This window comes from Hyperoodon ampullatus (assembly GCF_949752795.1).
Source record: "Hyperoodon ampullatus genome assembly, chromosome: 1".
Lineage (NCBI taxonomy): Eukaryota > Metazoa > Chordata > Mammalia > Artiodactyla > Ziphiidae > Hyperoodon > Hyperoodon ampullatus.
Genome location: NC_136914.1, coordinates 224,011,064 through 224,027,141, shown reverse-complemented (window position 1 = coordinate 224,027,141; position 16,078 = coordinate 224,011,064). Strand labels below are relative to the sequence as shown.

Genomic DNA, 16,078 nt, shown 5'->3' with positions numbered 1-16,078 from the left:
CAAGGAATGTCAAAATGGCCTCAGGCGGCTTCCCTGGTGGCGCAGTGGTTGAGAGTCCGCCTGCCGATGCAGGGGACACGGGTTCGTGCCCCGGTCTGGGAAGATCCCACATGCCGCGGAGCGGCTGGGCCCGTGAGCCATGGCCGCTGAGCCTGCGTGTCTGGAGCCTGTGCTCCACAACGGGAGGGGCCACAGCAGTGAGAGGCCCCCGTACCGCAAAAAAAAAAAAAAATGGCCTCAGGATGAGGCCCAATCCCGCGCCGAGACAGAGAGAGTTCCAATTATGAATGTAAAGCCAGGGCTAGTCTCTGGTAGATTAAGGGGAGGGATAGGTAATTGAACGCCGTTCCTCTGTCTTACATCATTAGTGTAGCAAACATAAGATAAATTAATACACAGTCCCCAAACAACCCAACTGAAATAATTGTACAGGACACATATAATAGGAAGCGCAGAATAGATAAAGTTTCTTTGCATCGGGAGCAAAGGCATTTTGAACGTCAGAAGCCACGGGAATACCTCCACGGCATCACTAGCCAGTCTCAAGGTCTGGCTGCCTACAAACATGCCTCCCCGTGGCCAGGGCAGCTGGGGGTCTGTGATGAGGCGTGATCTCGTGGGCTTAACGAGGCCCATTAATAACCCACTGGTGTTTCTATTTTCAAAATTGTCTTCTGGGTCTCACGGCCTTGAGGAACCAGGAGAAAATCACTGGGTGCTCTCTAAATGGAATTCTAATCTTCTCTCCCAGGAGATTACACGTGCTGTGACTTGGTTGTTAAAATAAAGGAATGCAAGAAGAGTGAGCAGCCCACCACGCCCGAGCCCGAGCCAGCGCCCACTGAGCCAGAAACCCCCCAGGGACCAGAGACCCATGACCTGCCGGAAGACTGTTCCAAGAGCCAGCAAATGCCCGCAAGCTCCTTGACCTTGCAGGTAAGGCCTTCCATGCATCCCGGCGTGATTCCCACCAAGGGGAGACTTTTCCTGGGGAGCCTGTGGGCACATGACCTCACTTCTGCTTCTGAGGCTGGAGACCTGACTCAGCTTCCTGGTGGCTGTGTGACTCTGGGCAGGTCCCCTAACCTCTCTGGGCCTCTGTTCCACCATGTGAGTAAGGAGATGATGATGTCTACTCCACTGGGCTAGGATGGGGATCGCATAACATCAGCAGTGACCGTGATTGGAGCAATGACAGCATTTGTTGAGAACTTTCTGGTACCCAGACATGGAGGGAGTCACTTCATGGGCGTCAGGGCCTTGCATCCTCATGGCACCCCCGTGAGGCAGGAGTCCCTACAACCCTATCTTCAGATAAGAACATAAGCCTTTGAAAGATTAAGGAAGTCCCAAAGTCATGGCCTTGAGTTCAAGGATATGGAAGCTCTCATTTTGTGTCTTTCCCCAATTGTAGAAGTAATATGTACACATTTTTTAAAGTTCAAAAAATACATAGGTATAAAGATTAGAAGGACAAACAATCCGGAGAAAGCCAGCTATGCCTTCTGGGAGACACATCATGCACTGTCAACAGCCCTGCTGATGTACAGCAGGCTCCACCTGCCAGCCCTGCACCCCTGTCCCCCAGGTGGTCCCACCATGAGAGACTCATGTGCTCCCAAAGCAGCTTGAGCCTCCATCCTCAGGGCGGGCAGCCGGGGCAGCAACCACGCCTGGGCCCATAGGCCGTCCCCAGGGGCCATCTCTCCAGGCCCCAGTGACTCGTGCCTGGGACCTGGGGCTGGCACGTTGGAGGCCAACTGGCCAAGAGACTCCTTTCCTGGCACAGCAACTAGGGGCGTGAACACGATACGGATGGAGCCCACGTCGCCCTCTCCCTGGAGATTCTGAGCTCCCCGAGGGCTGGGAGAGGAATGAGGCAGAGGACATTTACACTATGGCAGCACCTCCAGAGGGCCTGTGCTGAGCACCTATTTGCAGAGCTGGGACAGTGGCTGTAAGGGATGCGATGTGGAGGAGACAGGGCACCTGCCATCCGGGAGCTCACAGCCTAGCATGACAATATGTGTGCATGAATCACTCGCGCGGGGTGGTCCATGAAGTACCACCGTACTCAGGCTGAACAGGGCGACCTAACAGTTTACTGGGAGAACCGAGACTTGAGCCGATGGGTGTAGCTGGGGGTGGTACTCCAGGCAGGGCATCAACTTGAACAGCAGTTTGTAAGGAATATCAGGTTAAGACAGTGAAAGGCAGGGTGGGAAAAGCATGGGGCACCCACAGCTGAGGGTCGCCAGGCGATCTACCAAATTACGACGAGCCTCAGTTTTTGCCTCTGTCAAATGGGGATAAATGTATCTGCCTTCCAGAATCAATACGGGGATTCTCAGACAACAAATACACATAAAGCATTGCGCTTAGTGTCTAGCACAGAGCAGAGTGCGTCAGTGGTGGTTATTCCTTTTCAGTAAATCTGTGTTAGGGGCTTCGTCCATGCACGGAGTGGTGGATGCAGTGAGAGATGAGGCCAAAGAGGACCTCCCCTATGGAGACTGCAGAACCATTCTGCAAAGGCAGAGCTCTCCTGCCAGCTCTTTCTTCCTGGGAGGAGAAGCTGTTTCCGTTAGCTATGATTACTGTTTCTCCTGAAAAGACACATGCTTCATGCTGGGAGGAGGATCTGGGTCTGTGCTTCTTAAGGCATCCAGCTCCCTGCAGAAGCAGCTGACTCGGAACGCCTCCATTCCTCTCCCACCTGTGTCGCTTCAGAATATGGAATTTAGGGCATTCAGATTTTGGAAATGGATTAATTGACAGGGAGGAGAAGGAATGGGTGGAGGTGTGCCTTTGCACTCACAGTTTGCTGCTGGTGACTGTCAGTGGTGCTGCAGTGGGGCCCTTGGTGCTGACTGAGACCTATGTTACCAACGTGTCTGTTGCCATCTTTCCATGAGGTGTTGGGAGAAAATTGGGATGTACTCATGCATCAGCCTCTCGACCCAATCAGACAGATGTGTTGCCTTCCTGCGTCATTTCTCTTAAAAAGAAAATGCTTTCCTGGCTCCTCTTAGGAGGCCCTGGAAGTCCGCAAACCTCAGTTCATTTCTCGCTCGCAAGAACGTCTGAAGAAGCTAGAGCACATGGTACAGCAGAGAAAAGCCCAGCAGAAGGAGAGCCTGGGCCAGAAGCAGAGTCTCCTTCCTGTCCGCGCCAATAAGAAGCAGTTCACCGTTCCCCACCCTCTTAGCGGTAAGCTACAGGTGGCTCGGGAGGGCTGGCGAGACTGCCGGATCCTGGGGCTGCGACCTTCACCCAGGCTGGTGGTCCAAATGGTGTCCCTGCCATATGCAGGACTCATGTTCGCCCAAGTACCCAAACCTCAGGGTCATACAGCCTGCCCTGGAAGCCAGCCCATCCTGAGAGATCATATACGGGCACTGAACTCAGCAGAAATAACTTGGGACACAAATTTATCATTTTAGCTGGGAAAGTAGCAGCCCAGGGTAGCCGGCTCAGATTCTTGGCTCCTTAACAGATATTTGCAAGAGGTGCCCTTTGCCCTTGATAGATTGCAAAACAGGTCTCAGGGTGAGAGGTTGACTCCAGTTTGTCTATATCAACATTCATCATCTCGAAACCCCTTTCCTGCTGTGAGCTCGGAGAAGGGATGGCCAGCTTTCCAAGCGCCGGGAGGCCGGTGTCGCACTGACCCTGCAAGGGCAGCGCTCACTGACTCACTGGAGAAGTCGTTATCAGGCCCCTTCTCTGGGCCAGGCCCCTTCTCTGGGCCAGGCCCCATGCTGGGAGCTGGGGAGAGTGCAGTGAGCAAGGCTGGCCTCCGTCCTTTCTTCGTGGAGCTTATAAACAGACTATTAAACCAGCGAGAATAACAAGGAGAGACAAGGGCACAGATGGGGACATGGGAGCATATTCTGATGGCCTGCCAACTCAAATCTTAAAATCTGGAGGCCTGGGGAAACCTCCGTTTTATTTCTTTGGATAGAGGAACAAGATCTTTCTTCCTAGGAAAATGTTCTGGCCCCCAGGAGGTGAAATCATGGGTTTAATTCTGAATAAAAGTCCTCTGGGGAAATAACCATATTCAATAAAATGCAGCTTAGCAAATATGACCAAGATCTTACAGAGGGGATGGGGGGCTACAGAGGACAGAGGGGTTGGAATAGGATTCCTGTTAACCACGGGCAGGCTAGGTCCCCCTCAGCCCCCCGCAGTTCTGCTGGGGGAGTCGTCCAAGACCCCAGAAATGGCAAACGTGAATGCATCCTTCTCGTGGTGAAGGATTTAGTAGTACACCTGCTGCTCAGTCCCAGTAACACTTTCCAGGATGCTAAGAAAAGGAAATCAACAAAATACACGTGCAAAGACTTTCCCTGCTTGAAAATGTGTCTCTCATCGGCTTTGGAAGCTGATTGGCAGATATAGACTATTGGGGTGTGTTCTCTGGCGGCTCCTTAGTTTCTGGCTCAACAGAGAGCAATCTGGGTTCAGGTACAGATTTCTCAGGTTGCCACGAGGCACCAAATGTCAGTTACAACTGGGGGTCCCCCCAGGGCCTTCAGTGTCCAGGGTTGTTCTGGGGAGGGCTGCCAGGGTGCCCATGGTGTGTGGGCCACTTGGCCTCCATGTTTTTGAAGATCCTGCTTGATGAAAATGGTTAGATAAACAAATGTGTTGTCAACAAATATAAAACAGTGTCACATTAGAGCTCAACATACATATACACAAAAAATGGTGTCTAAGAGTCTTCCTTTTCCGTCAGCTCCCGTCACTTTGTGTAGAAAAAAATGGAGACACGTGGACATTTGGGAACTTGTTATGCATGGGGCCATTCCTGCTCGTCCCCTGGGCCAGCTGCCTTCCGGCTGTGCCATACCATGGGCCTCAGTGTTCTGGAATATCATCATCTCAAATATCAGAGGGAAGCTGCCTTGCTCATCTGTATCCATTTCCTAGGGCTGCTGTAAGAAATGACCCTAGACTGGGTGGCTAAAGTAACAGAACTTGATTCTCTCATAGTCTGGAGGCCAGAAATCCAAAATCCAGGTGTCCACAGGATTGATTCCTTCCTGAAGCTCAGAGGGAGAATCCATCCTATGCCCCTCTCTTCACTCCGGTAGCTTCTGGCAGCTTCTGGCATTCCTTGGCATTGCTTGGCTTATAGATGCATCATTCTAATCCCCGCCTCTGTCTCCCTTGTGTCTGTGTGTCTTTGTGTCCAAATTGCCTCCTCTTATAAGGGCACCAGTCATTGGAGTAGGGTCCACCCTCATCCAGTATGACCTCATTTTAACTTGCATACATTTGCAAAGACCCTATTTCCAAATCAAGTCACAGATACAAGGGAGGCGGCTTGAACATATCTTTTTGGGGAGACAGTTCTATCCACTCCATCATCCAGTGGTGATGTTTTGCCCCAAACAGATTTTATCCTTACATGTTCACATTCCTTTGAATGAAACTCTTAAAATCGTGTATAATAATAAAAGGTGATCAGACCCAGTCGATAGTCTTAAATAACCGAGACACCTTTTTATTACCCAAATTCCGAGATGGTCCTGATGACTAGAATGCTCTGGGCAGGCTTCAGCGCACGATTTTATGGCCGCTCTTCCGATCCCCGCGGTATTTATGGTTGATGAGAGGTTTACTCTTGTGTTTGTTTGTGTTAGGTCGGCTCAATCAGACAACTTCTGAAACGAGAGCCTTGTGCGAGCTCTGGACAAGCGCAGGGAGTGCTTAAGGCTCCATTAATCGAGTCTGCAGTACACATCTTGTCTTCAGCCTGTCTGCTGGCAAGATGATAAAAGCGAGATGCAGATGTTTTTCTTACACGCTAAATTAGTTAATAAATCATATTCGTGAACGAGCTCCGGCTACAGTGTCAAGGCATCTGTTAGAGGGGAGACTCGTATTGCTTTCCGAGCTGAGATAGCTGCCTCTGATCAGGGCCCGCCTGGCACAGACCTGAGAGGTTCGGGTGGGACCTCCGGCAGCTGACAAACACCCACTTGCGGAGGGGCCGCCGGCAAAGCACGCACCTGATATCCAGGACAATTACAGCAAGGGCCGGAGGGCCAGCTCCGCTTCCTGTTGGCTGATGAATCCTGAGCAGCCTCTAAGGCACAGGGACAGTGACACACGTGTGCGGACACGCATATGCATGCTCACGTGTGTGAGTGTTCAGTTGGCTCCCTGTGTGGAGATGGGGGATTTTCAGGACCAGCTGGGACCAGAGCGAGTCTGGGAAGCAGCGTTATAAAGGTCCTGCCTACAACCCCAGCCTGTCTTAATAACTCATTTTCTGTAGCTTGAGTTCTCAAAGCCAACAAATGCCTGGCCTCTTTCCTTGTCCAGGAGCCACCTGGGCCACCTGGGCTTGGCTCCAGCAGTGACACAAGGAACATCTTCATCCATCTCTTAGCAAACCCTTCTTGAGAACCCACTGTGTGCCAGCCACAGTCCCTGGTCTCAGGGACCTCCCCACCTCTTGGGGAAAGCACACAGGTAAAGAGGCAATGACCTTGGAATTTGCTAAGTGCCGTGAAGGGGGGTTGCCATGGCAACCCACAGGGGGTGGCCTTGCTCCCACCTTGGGATATGGTCCTGATGGAGGAGACCTCGTACTGCATTAGGATGAGGAGAGACTATGAGGGTGAGTCGTGGGGCAGGGTGGGGAGGGCGGGACGTGCTGGGGGAGGATGTGGAAGCACTGTAGGGAGAGGTCGCTGGGTGCTCAGCTATGGCTGGACCGTAAGATGGGGGTGGGGAACAGAAGGGGAGACGGAAGTGCCGGAGAGGAGTCCAAGGGGCTGCCAGGCGTTGTATATGCTGCGTCTGGGTTTCTCCTTATTCTGCCGTCAAGGCTGAGGCTATGTAGCTCCAGGCAAGACGTGATGAAGGCAGACTATGGCAAGGCAGTGGAATGCCGAAGGGCAAGAGGTGCAGAGGTTCCTAGGTGATGGAATCGGTGGGACGTGGTGAGAAGATGAGCCTCAGGGAGAGGCTGGAGGAAGAGGGCGGGAGGCCGGCCTTTGTGCTCAGCGTCTGACGTACCGACCCTCTAACCTGTGGGCCCCTCTCTCCTTCCCCTGTCAGGGCTCCACCTGCCCATGTCCCCTGAGTTACCTGGGGCATAGGTGGGGCTTCCCCATAGTCCCTGCGCAGCTCCTGGGGGTCCCGGGGGGGGAGGGATTGGTCATGTTGAAAGGCTGACCGTAACCTGGAATTAGAGAGTTCCAGAATCAGTCATTGCTTCTGCCCGGCAGGATGCATTTGAGGAAGGATGAGCTGAAAGCACATGGGAAGCATCAGGTCCAGCACCCCAGGTAGTAGGCAGTGTAGCACCCGCAGTTAGTAGGTGGTACAGCACCCGTAGGTAGAGGCTCAGTCAGTATCTCCTGGTGACCAGTCTGTGGCGTTATCCTGCCCTCACTGCGATTCCCCCAGCCGGGGCCGCACCATCTTCAGCTTTTGAGCCTCCCTGGATTCCATGCTCACCCTGCAGCCCAGACCCCTCCCAGCCTCACTTGCCCACCTGCCTGCCTGTCCCAGTTGGTCTCATTGGCTGTCCTTCTTTACCTCCGGGAACATTCACCATCAGTGCCCCCAAACCACCTGATAGAAGCCCTGTCTGTCCGTCTTCCTCTCGGCCGTGCAACATGCTGCCTAACGCCCCTAGTCCATCTCAAGTCTAGCTTCTGTCTTAATCTCTTACCCGCAAGGCTCTTGCCTGTGACTCCTGTAATGCATGACCTGGGCTGCGTGGTGACTTTCACTTCTCAGTTGAGCACTTTGCTCACTGTGAATCACTGCTGCTCGCTGTACTCAGTGCTGCAGCCAGTAGGAAAGCTGGGCAGTGCTCAAACACAGCACGGGTTGGCTTGCCTCCGTCTTGGTTTATGTTCCCTCTAATGGTTGGCACGGTCCTCCTGGCTCTTCCAGATTGTCTTCTTAACCTGTGAGTGTAGGAAACCCATCAGGAAGATGGCTTCAGGAAAACCCTTCTTCCAGCAAGCCCTCCCTGACTACTCCCATCCAGTCGCCACCTCCCCACCTCTTCCATTGGAGCACTCCTGTCTCTTGTGTCTCTCTACACGGTCTACCTTCTTACCTTTTCACTTTGGATTATAGCCGTGTGAGTGTGCCAGAAAAATCTCCCTGGATTCTAAGTGCCCGTGGGCACACACCACACCAGGTCACTCTGGGAAGCTCTGCTGCGTGTAGCAAAGCAGATTAACTTAATCTGAATTACATTATCCATACTTCCCAAGGTGAGCCAAGCACAGCCATTTAAATCACAGACCCGTAGAGTAGCAGAGTTCTCCTGAAGGCACTGCAGAATTCCTTCTCCGGCTGATCTGCTTTCACTGATGATTTTTGGCTGGATCAGGTATTAAAATTAATTTGCATTCTCTGAGCATGTAGCTGGAAAAGTGACCCAGCAGATATGAGATGGCTGGGGAAGTCATTGCAGTAATAAAACTGTGCTGTTCATCATGCAGCTAGCACTGGCCACACCACCCCTGTTATTGCTGATCTGATCTCATGAATGTTTTTCCATCAATCTTCTGAATAACTATTTGGGCCTAGTTCTCCCAATATTACTCACAAAGGAATTTTAAATGCGCTTATCAGATAAAAGTCAGTTGTTACTTCATCAGTCTGCAAAGAAAACAAGAAGCATGATTTAGCTAAAAGACTGTTTCCCTAATTCAAAGATGTTTGCACGTACACTATTATTCGTGTCCTTCTTGGACCAATGATAAAGGTTTTGTGTTGTGTCTTTTTCTAAGAAACGAGGGGAAAAAAGATTACTTTATGTCTGCTGATTAGAAGTAGACCTATTTTATTCTAATTAAAATAATTAAACACAGAATTGTAGAATGGTAAGGAAAAATGTCTTTATGGGAACTCTCCCAATTGCCTGGATTTTATTTTCCAAATGATTTCCCTTTTATCCCACAGTGCAGTTCAGTAATAAACCTTGCAGTGACACTAGGGATATAAATCTACTTGGCAACCAGAATGAAAGTTTATTCATCATCTATAAATCACGGGATTTTGTGGTTCTCTAAATCAGCGGTCCCCAACCTTTCTGGCACCAGGGACTGGTTTCGTGGAAGGCAATTTTTCCACAGACTGGGGGGATGGGGGGATGGTTTCGGGATGATTCAAGCACATTACATTTATTGTGCACTTTATTTCTATTATTATTACATTGTAATATAGAATGAAATAATCATACAATCCACCATAATGCAGAATCAGTGGGAGCCCTGAGCTTGTTTTCCTGCAACTAGGTGGTCCCATCCGGGGGTGACGGGAGAAAGTGACACCCGAAGTGTGTTGCTTATGTCCAGTCTACTCCGTAAGATGCAGCTTAATTGTCACTTGCCGCTCACTGATAGGGTTTTGATATGAGTCTGCAAGCGGTTGATTTATTATGGTGTCTGTGCGGTCAAACCTCTCAGCTAATGATGATCTGTATTTGCAGCCGCTCCCCAGCGCTAGCATCACTGTCTCAGCTCCACCTCAGATCATCAGGCGTTAGATTCTCATGAGGAGCACGCAGCCTAGATCCCTCGCATGCGCAGTTCACAGTAGGGGGTCGCGCTCCTATGAGAATCTAATGCCGCCGCTGATATGACAGGAGGCGGAGCTCAGGCCGTAATGCGAGTGATGGGGAGCGGCTGTAATTACAGATGAAGCTTCGCTTGCTCGCCTGCCACTCACCTCCTGCTGTGCAGCCCGGTTCCTAACAGGCCACGGGCCGGTATCAGTCCGTGGCCTGGGGTTTGGGGACCCCTGCTCTAAATAATGCTGGGAAACCCTGGAATTGGATCAGTGACTCTCACATCAACAGCTAGCCTTTCAGACGTGTTCTAGATGTTGCTCTTTTAGGGTGAAGTGCGATTTGAGCCATTGTTACAGTTCCTTTATATGGGTAATTTAAACTTGCTATTCAACATACACACATTCTTAAGAAAATGTGGCGAAGGTACACCACATTTTGTATATCAATATATATAAAGTCCTATTCTGTAGCCACGAATACTAACTTTGAAAACTGAGAATGAATTATAGCTGTTAATATCCTGCAATTGTCACTTTTCTCCCCAGCATCCTTAAGCCTAGACTATCCAAAATGCATTCCCGAGGGAGAGCAATCCCTTCAGATTGCTTTGTATGCTGTATTCTCTGGGAGGCTTACAATGCTCATGTATGTTAAGGGCACTGATAAGTTCTCTAAACTTCTTTGACCTCGGAATGCTTTTACCTGACTCTTGAGATTCCACTTTGGAAATATAGCTCTAGGACTGTTTGCTTATAAAAATATCTACCATGTTTTGCTAAAGAAACCCCAACTGGAGTTTCAATCTGCTATTTCCCACAGAAATCTGGGACTGTGAGAAGGAGGTCTTATTCTCCTTATCTGAACCCCTTTGGTCCAGCAATTCCAGAAGGTGATGACTGAGGACCCTGGGAACCTCTGGGCAGTGGGGTTGTGGTGCCGATTTCACAGTCTGTGGCCAGCTTGCCTCACTGGAAGCTTGTCCATTGACAGGCCCTGGACCCGTCTCCACGTGGGCTCCCCTGGCATCTGTAACAATGCCATCATGCTGTCACCCAACACAGAGTCCAACAGAGAAAGAAGAACCAGTCAAAATCCCTTTGGAAAGCACTTCAAAAATGTCATAATGTGAAATAACCAGGGAGGGTGGCGTTGTCCACACGAAGAGCTGAGAAAATGGCTAGAGGAAGCAATAAACTGCCAGAGAACTAACTGTGTAACTAGGACAGAGGCTTTCCTTCCCAATGACACAGGCAGCTGAATCAGACTATGCCACTGAGCTCTCTGGGACTGGTGATCTGATTGTCTGTTGCCATGGCAAAGGGAGGTTCTCCATACCCTCAGAATAGGGTTGCCAGATCCATTCAATGAAAATACAGGATGCTCAGTTAAACTTGCATTTCAGAGCATCAAAACATCTTTCAGCGTAAGTATGTCCTAAATATTGCATGGGATATAACTTATGCTAAAAAAAATGTTTCATTGTTGATCTGAAATGCAAATTTAACTGGGCATCCTGTATTATATTTGGCAATCCTTCCTCAAATCCTGGAAACCCATGTAGGGACTTGGCTTTTTTCCTTATCACTCTTACCTTCTCTCAGTGTTTTGCAAACCTGCGCAAGCATCGGAATCACTTAAAGGGCTTGTGAACTCACAGACCACTGGTCCAGCCCCAGAATTTCCGGTCCAGCCAACCTGGGGCGGGGCCAAGGACTTGCATTTGTACCAAGTTCCCAAGTGATGCTGAGGCTGCCGGTTCAGGGAAGGAAAGGGAAGCAGAAGCCCCACAGATGTGATTAGCTTTTATGTGAAAATATAAGCCTCACTTTGAGAACCACAACCATCTATCTTCTGCAGAGAATAAACAGCCCATTGATTCCATCAGTGACTCAATTCTCAGGCCTCTTACCTATTTACTCTGAGGCCTAGGCTGAGTTACTGAACTGCAAGGCCTCAGTTTGCTTATCTATAAAGACGGAAGACCTGCTTTCATGGAGAGTGATGCTAGTTAGCATTGTTGCTGTGACTGGCATCTCCATGGTTATAGTGCACTTTCACACGGACCATCCCATGAGACCTTCCAAGGACCTTTAAAGCAGACACTGTCCCTGCACCAAGCAGAGGAGGTACAGAAGGTCAGCGACCTTGAGTGGTCTGTCCCAGGGCACAGAGCGCTGAGCTGAGGCCTAGACTGACCCAGACCTGCAGACTCGGATCCCAAATGGACCTTTTTTCATGGTATGGAGGGTCAGGCAGGCCAAAGGAAGCATCAAACGTACATCATAGGGACTTCCCTGGTGGCGCAGTGGTTAAGAATCCACCTGCCGATGCAGGGGACACAGGTTCGAGCCCTGGTCCGGGAAGATCCCACATGCCACAGAGCAACTAAGCCCGTGTGCCACAACTACTGAGCCTGCACTCTAGAGCCCGTGAGCCACAACTACTGAGCCCACGTGCCACAGCTACTGAAGCCCTCATGCTCTAGGGCCTGTGCTCCGCAATAAGAGAAGCCACCGCAATGAGAAGCCTGTGCACCACAACGAAGGGTAGACCCTGCTCACTGCAACTAGAGAAAGCCTGCGAGCAGCAACGAAGACCCAATGCAGCCAAAAAATTCATTAATTTTTTTTAAAAAAAGGTACATCATAAAAGCACGATGTTTAATGTACTAATGCTCGTATTATTTTCATGAAGCAGAAACAAACAGTGAATTTCCTGCCGTGTGTAGTGGGGTCACTAAGAACTGGGGTCATTACATCTTAGAGTCTGGGTGAAGTTGTCCAGCTCCTTTGGTTTGCCTTTAAATTCACCAGTGTGCTCATTGTGGGAAATGCTGTACATTGCTTTGCTGGCCCCAGAAAAATGCATGTTTTAGGCAACTTATGGAAGCCCTTGATGAGGGTTCCGTTTGTGAGTGTCTGGTCTTGAGTGGGGATCTGGGTTAGTTTGTGAATCTCTGATGCTGTAGACAGTGGGGTGAGCTGAATATTCATGATAACAGCTTGTTCGGTGGCTCCTTGGGAAGAGAGTTGGCCAGGCAGACAGCCAAGTAAAGTGAATCTAGAACCATAAAGGAGAAGACCCTGGGGGGCATGGGGGAAAGCAGCTTGCGATGGAGCTCTTGGGTCCAAGAGAGAGAGGAGGATGGCACCGGGGATTGTATTAAGTCTCCTTTGAAGCAGAGATGTTTGACTTGGGGATCTGGTTCCTCTAGGTGGAGGAGCTGAAGCCATGGTCCCTGGGCTTCATCTGCCTGTGTTGCATCAAGGATCCTACTCTTACGAGGATCTGCAGGGAGGCTTGTGGGCTGCCAGTGTGCTTGGCAGACTGGCAAACCCACGATCCTTCTCATCACCAGCCTCCTCACCCAAGGGCAGACCCTTTCTCAAATCCATCCTTTAGCTCCCAGCACCCTATCGGTTCATGGAAGCCCTGAAACGGTAATCCTGCTCTAAACTCAAAGATAAGTCTGTGCAGGAGCCAAGCTCTCTGCAGAGAGAACAGTTCTCTCATCTTAACCAGGAGCCTGTGGTCCATCTCATTTCTTGACCTGAGCATGAAAAGAGAAATAGATCTCCCCACAGACCTCTGGTTTATTTTTCATTTCTTAATTTTGTGTGCCTTTACCTGAAGGATCGGAGAGGCTCGTTGCCTTTCTGAACTGTAACATTAGTATCTCTCTTTTGCGTCCGAATGGGAATTGAGCATTATTTTTATATAAATGAAATGTGCCGCCTCCACCGGCCTTCCAGGCCCCTAGAATGGGTTGCTCATCCACAAACTGTCATTCAGGATCCCACAGAAAGATAGAAGGGATTTCAGAAAAATGAGGATGTTTATCCAGCACAAGGTTTTATCATCACAAGAGCATTTTGAAGGCAAACAACCTATGAGTCTTCAACTCGCTTTTCTACAGTGTAATGCACACCGTTTCATTTCTGGAGGGTTAATTGGTCCAAGGCAGGCCACTGGGCTGCCGCCCACGTCAGCAAATTGGAGGTCCCAGCGAGGTGAGCTTAATGGAAATGATGTGCAAGTAACTGGATGTAACTCCTGAAGACCATGATGTAATTATTCCAGAGGCAGGAGGGCCAGCTGCTCACTGGCTTGGAAACGGACATAATGAACAGCCTCGTGACCTTAGAATACACGTGTATTGGGGCCCCTTTTCAGGAGAAGAGTCCTCTAGAGATTTTCTTCCCTAAAACATATCCCATTTCCATTCCTTTTGGGAGGCCCTGTCTTTCCTAGAAGACGCCGGCCAGTGTAGACTTGGCATCTATGCTCCAAACTGGCTTGTTGGCTCCCGGCTGGATTCTCTCCCACAGGCATCTCTTGGGTTTGGTGTTTTTAAGCTAGGGGAAGCAAATTCTAAAAGACTCTTCAAAGTGCTCAGGGTGACTGCAGAAAATCAGCTTCTGCAAGGGCGCTGCACTCATAAATCCAGTGTGAACTTGATTATCATTTAGATTACTTGTTCAATAGGAAAAATGAAGCTTTGCCATCAGAGCTGTAGATAAGGACTCTGCGTGGAGGAAAATGAGCTCTGGCCTCATAAGCAACCAATTATGCTGGTGTCCGGGGATCCTGGCTGCCTCCTGCTGACCCTGTCAGCTAGCTGCCTGGATGTGGAGGCCACCTGTCCCCATATGTGCGTGCGTGTTTGCACGTGTGTGAGGTGAGGGTTGTAACAAACACCCGCGTGTGTTTATGGCGATGGACGGGATGTCAGGACTTGGCTTTTACTCAGGTGCTCCCCAAGAACAGCCTCAGAAGCACCAAACTCTCGGTAGCTCGTTGCTCACTAACCTGAATCAGGCTCAGTGTGTCTGGCCTTGCCACACGAAATTAGCAACAGGCCAGTAGTTTGGATACAATGATAAGCCAGACACAAGAGATTCAGATTTAAAAAAATAAAAAGAAGAAGAGTTTTCCAGGAAGACAGAAATAGGCATTTTACCTTAGTAATTTGCTTGGGGGGGGTGGGGAAAACCCCTGCTGTGTTTGAATGATAAAACAGGAGGTCAATACAGTGGCCGTTTTTTCCTCTGTGTCAGTGAATTAGAACACATGCAGCTTCAAGGAAAATCCAGAAAAGACCCATAAGCTAGCTGAAAACTGTTCTCATCAGTCACTTTAATTTTATAAAGGTAGAATTTCCATTAAAAGGGAGTTGATAGATGGGCTTTCACTGTATTTTTGAGCAAAGTGCGTGCAGGATGGTTTCCATCTCATGAAACGAGGTCCTGCTCTATGATGCCTTGAAGAACTGTCTCTTGCTGCAGGCTGGTCCCCGTGGTCCTGCTGTGTTTCCACCTGGGCCACCCTCCTCCCAGCCCTCCTCCCACCGTTGGGACACCTCTTTCTTTTTCAAGGTTCAGCTCAGCTGTCTCCTGCTGTGAAGTCTCCCCAGTGCCACCCCTTCCTTGGTGGACTGTGCACCCCCCATGAGCCCTCGCCCTGTGTAGACATCAGTCCTGGCACCTGAAGGCCTCGTGTATCTGGCTCTCACCCTGGGCTCTGAGCCCTTTGTCTTATTGATCTTTGAGTGTGCCGAGCCCCAAAGAGGTGAAAACTTAACAGTCAAATGAAGGGTTGCTCCAACACAAAGCCTGGTTTTCTTTCTTCCTCCCTCCCTCCCTCCCTCCCTTCCTTCCTCTCTCTCTCTCTCTCTCTTTCTTTCTCTTTCTCTTTCTTAAATTTATTTTATGCAAGTATAGTTAATTTACAATGTTGTGTTAATTTCTGCTGTACAGCAAAGTGAGATATATATATGTGTGTGTGTGTGTGTGTGTGTGTGTATATATATATATATACACACACACATACATACACATGCTTTTTCATATTCTTTTCCATTAAGGATTATCATAGGGTATTGAATATAGTTCCCTGTGCTATACAGTAGGACCTTGTTGTTTATTCATTCTATATATAGTAGTCTGCATCTGCTAACCCCAAACTCCCAATCCATCCCTCCCCCATAAAGCCTGGTTTTCTCTTCCACCTTCACCACTCTCTTGGCTCATGTTCGGTGAGTGTAGGTGAGTCCTGAGTCCTCCACTTCCCAGCTGTGCTGAGCACTGCTGTCATCTTTCGCTTACCTGGCTGCAGTGGTCTGACCTATCTCCCTGCTGCCACGTTTGAATTTCCTCCACCCAGTTGGTGCGTGTTCTGAACAGCTGCTGGAGTCGGCCTTTAAGAATGCAAATCAGATCCCCTGCTTAAAACCCCACGGGGTGACTCCCTCTTGTGAGAGCACTGGAATCACAACTAACCACGGAAAAATCATCGACAGGAAGACACTGGAATTCACCAAAAAAGATACCCCACATCTAAAGACAAAGGAGAAGCCACAGTGAGATGGTAGGAGGGGCGCAATCACAATAAAATCAAACCTCATAACCTCTGGGTGGGTGACTCACAAACTGGAGAACACTTATACCACAGAAGTCCACCCACTGGAGTGAAGGTTCTGAGCCCCACGTCAGGCTTCCCAACCTGGGGATCTGGCAACAGGAG

At 49.7% G+C, this 16,078-nt stretch overlaps 1 protein-coding gene across 2 annotated transcripts in view; it reads left to right on the top strand.

The window, feature by feature from the left end:
* LOC307052188 ((E2-independent) E3 ubiquitin-conjugating enzyme FATS) overlaps nucleotides 1–16,078 on the top strand; it is a gene marked incomplete at both ends in the record, with an annotated part of 242,601 nt that overhangs the window by 212,985 nt on the left and 13,538 nt on the right. For both annotated transcript variants that reach the window (XM_079703045.1, XM_079703044.1), the window contains 2 exons: nucleotides 752–936; nucleotides 3,033–3,210. In XM_079703045.1, the coding sequence (XP_079559171.1) occupies nucleotides 752–936; nucleotides 3,033–3,210 (363 nt within the window). The remainder of the gene's footprint in view (nucleotides 1–751; nucleotides 937–3,032; nucleotides 3,211–16,078) is intronic.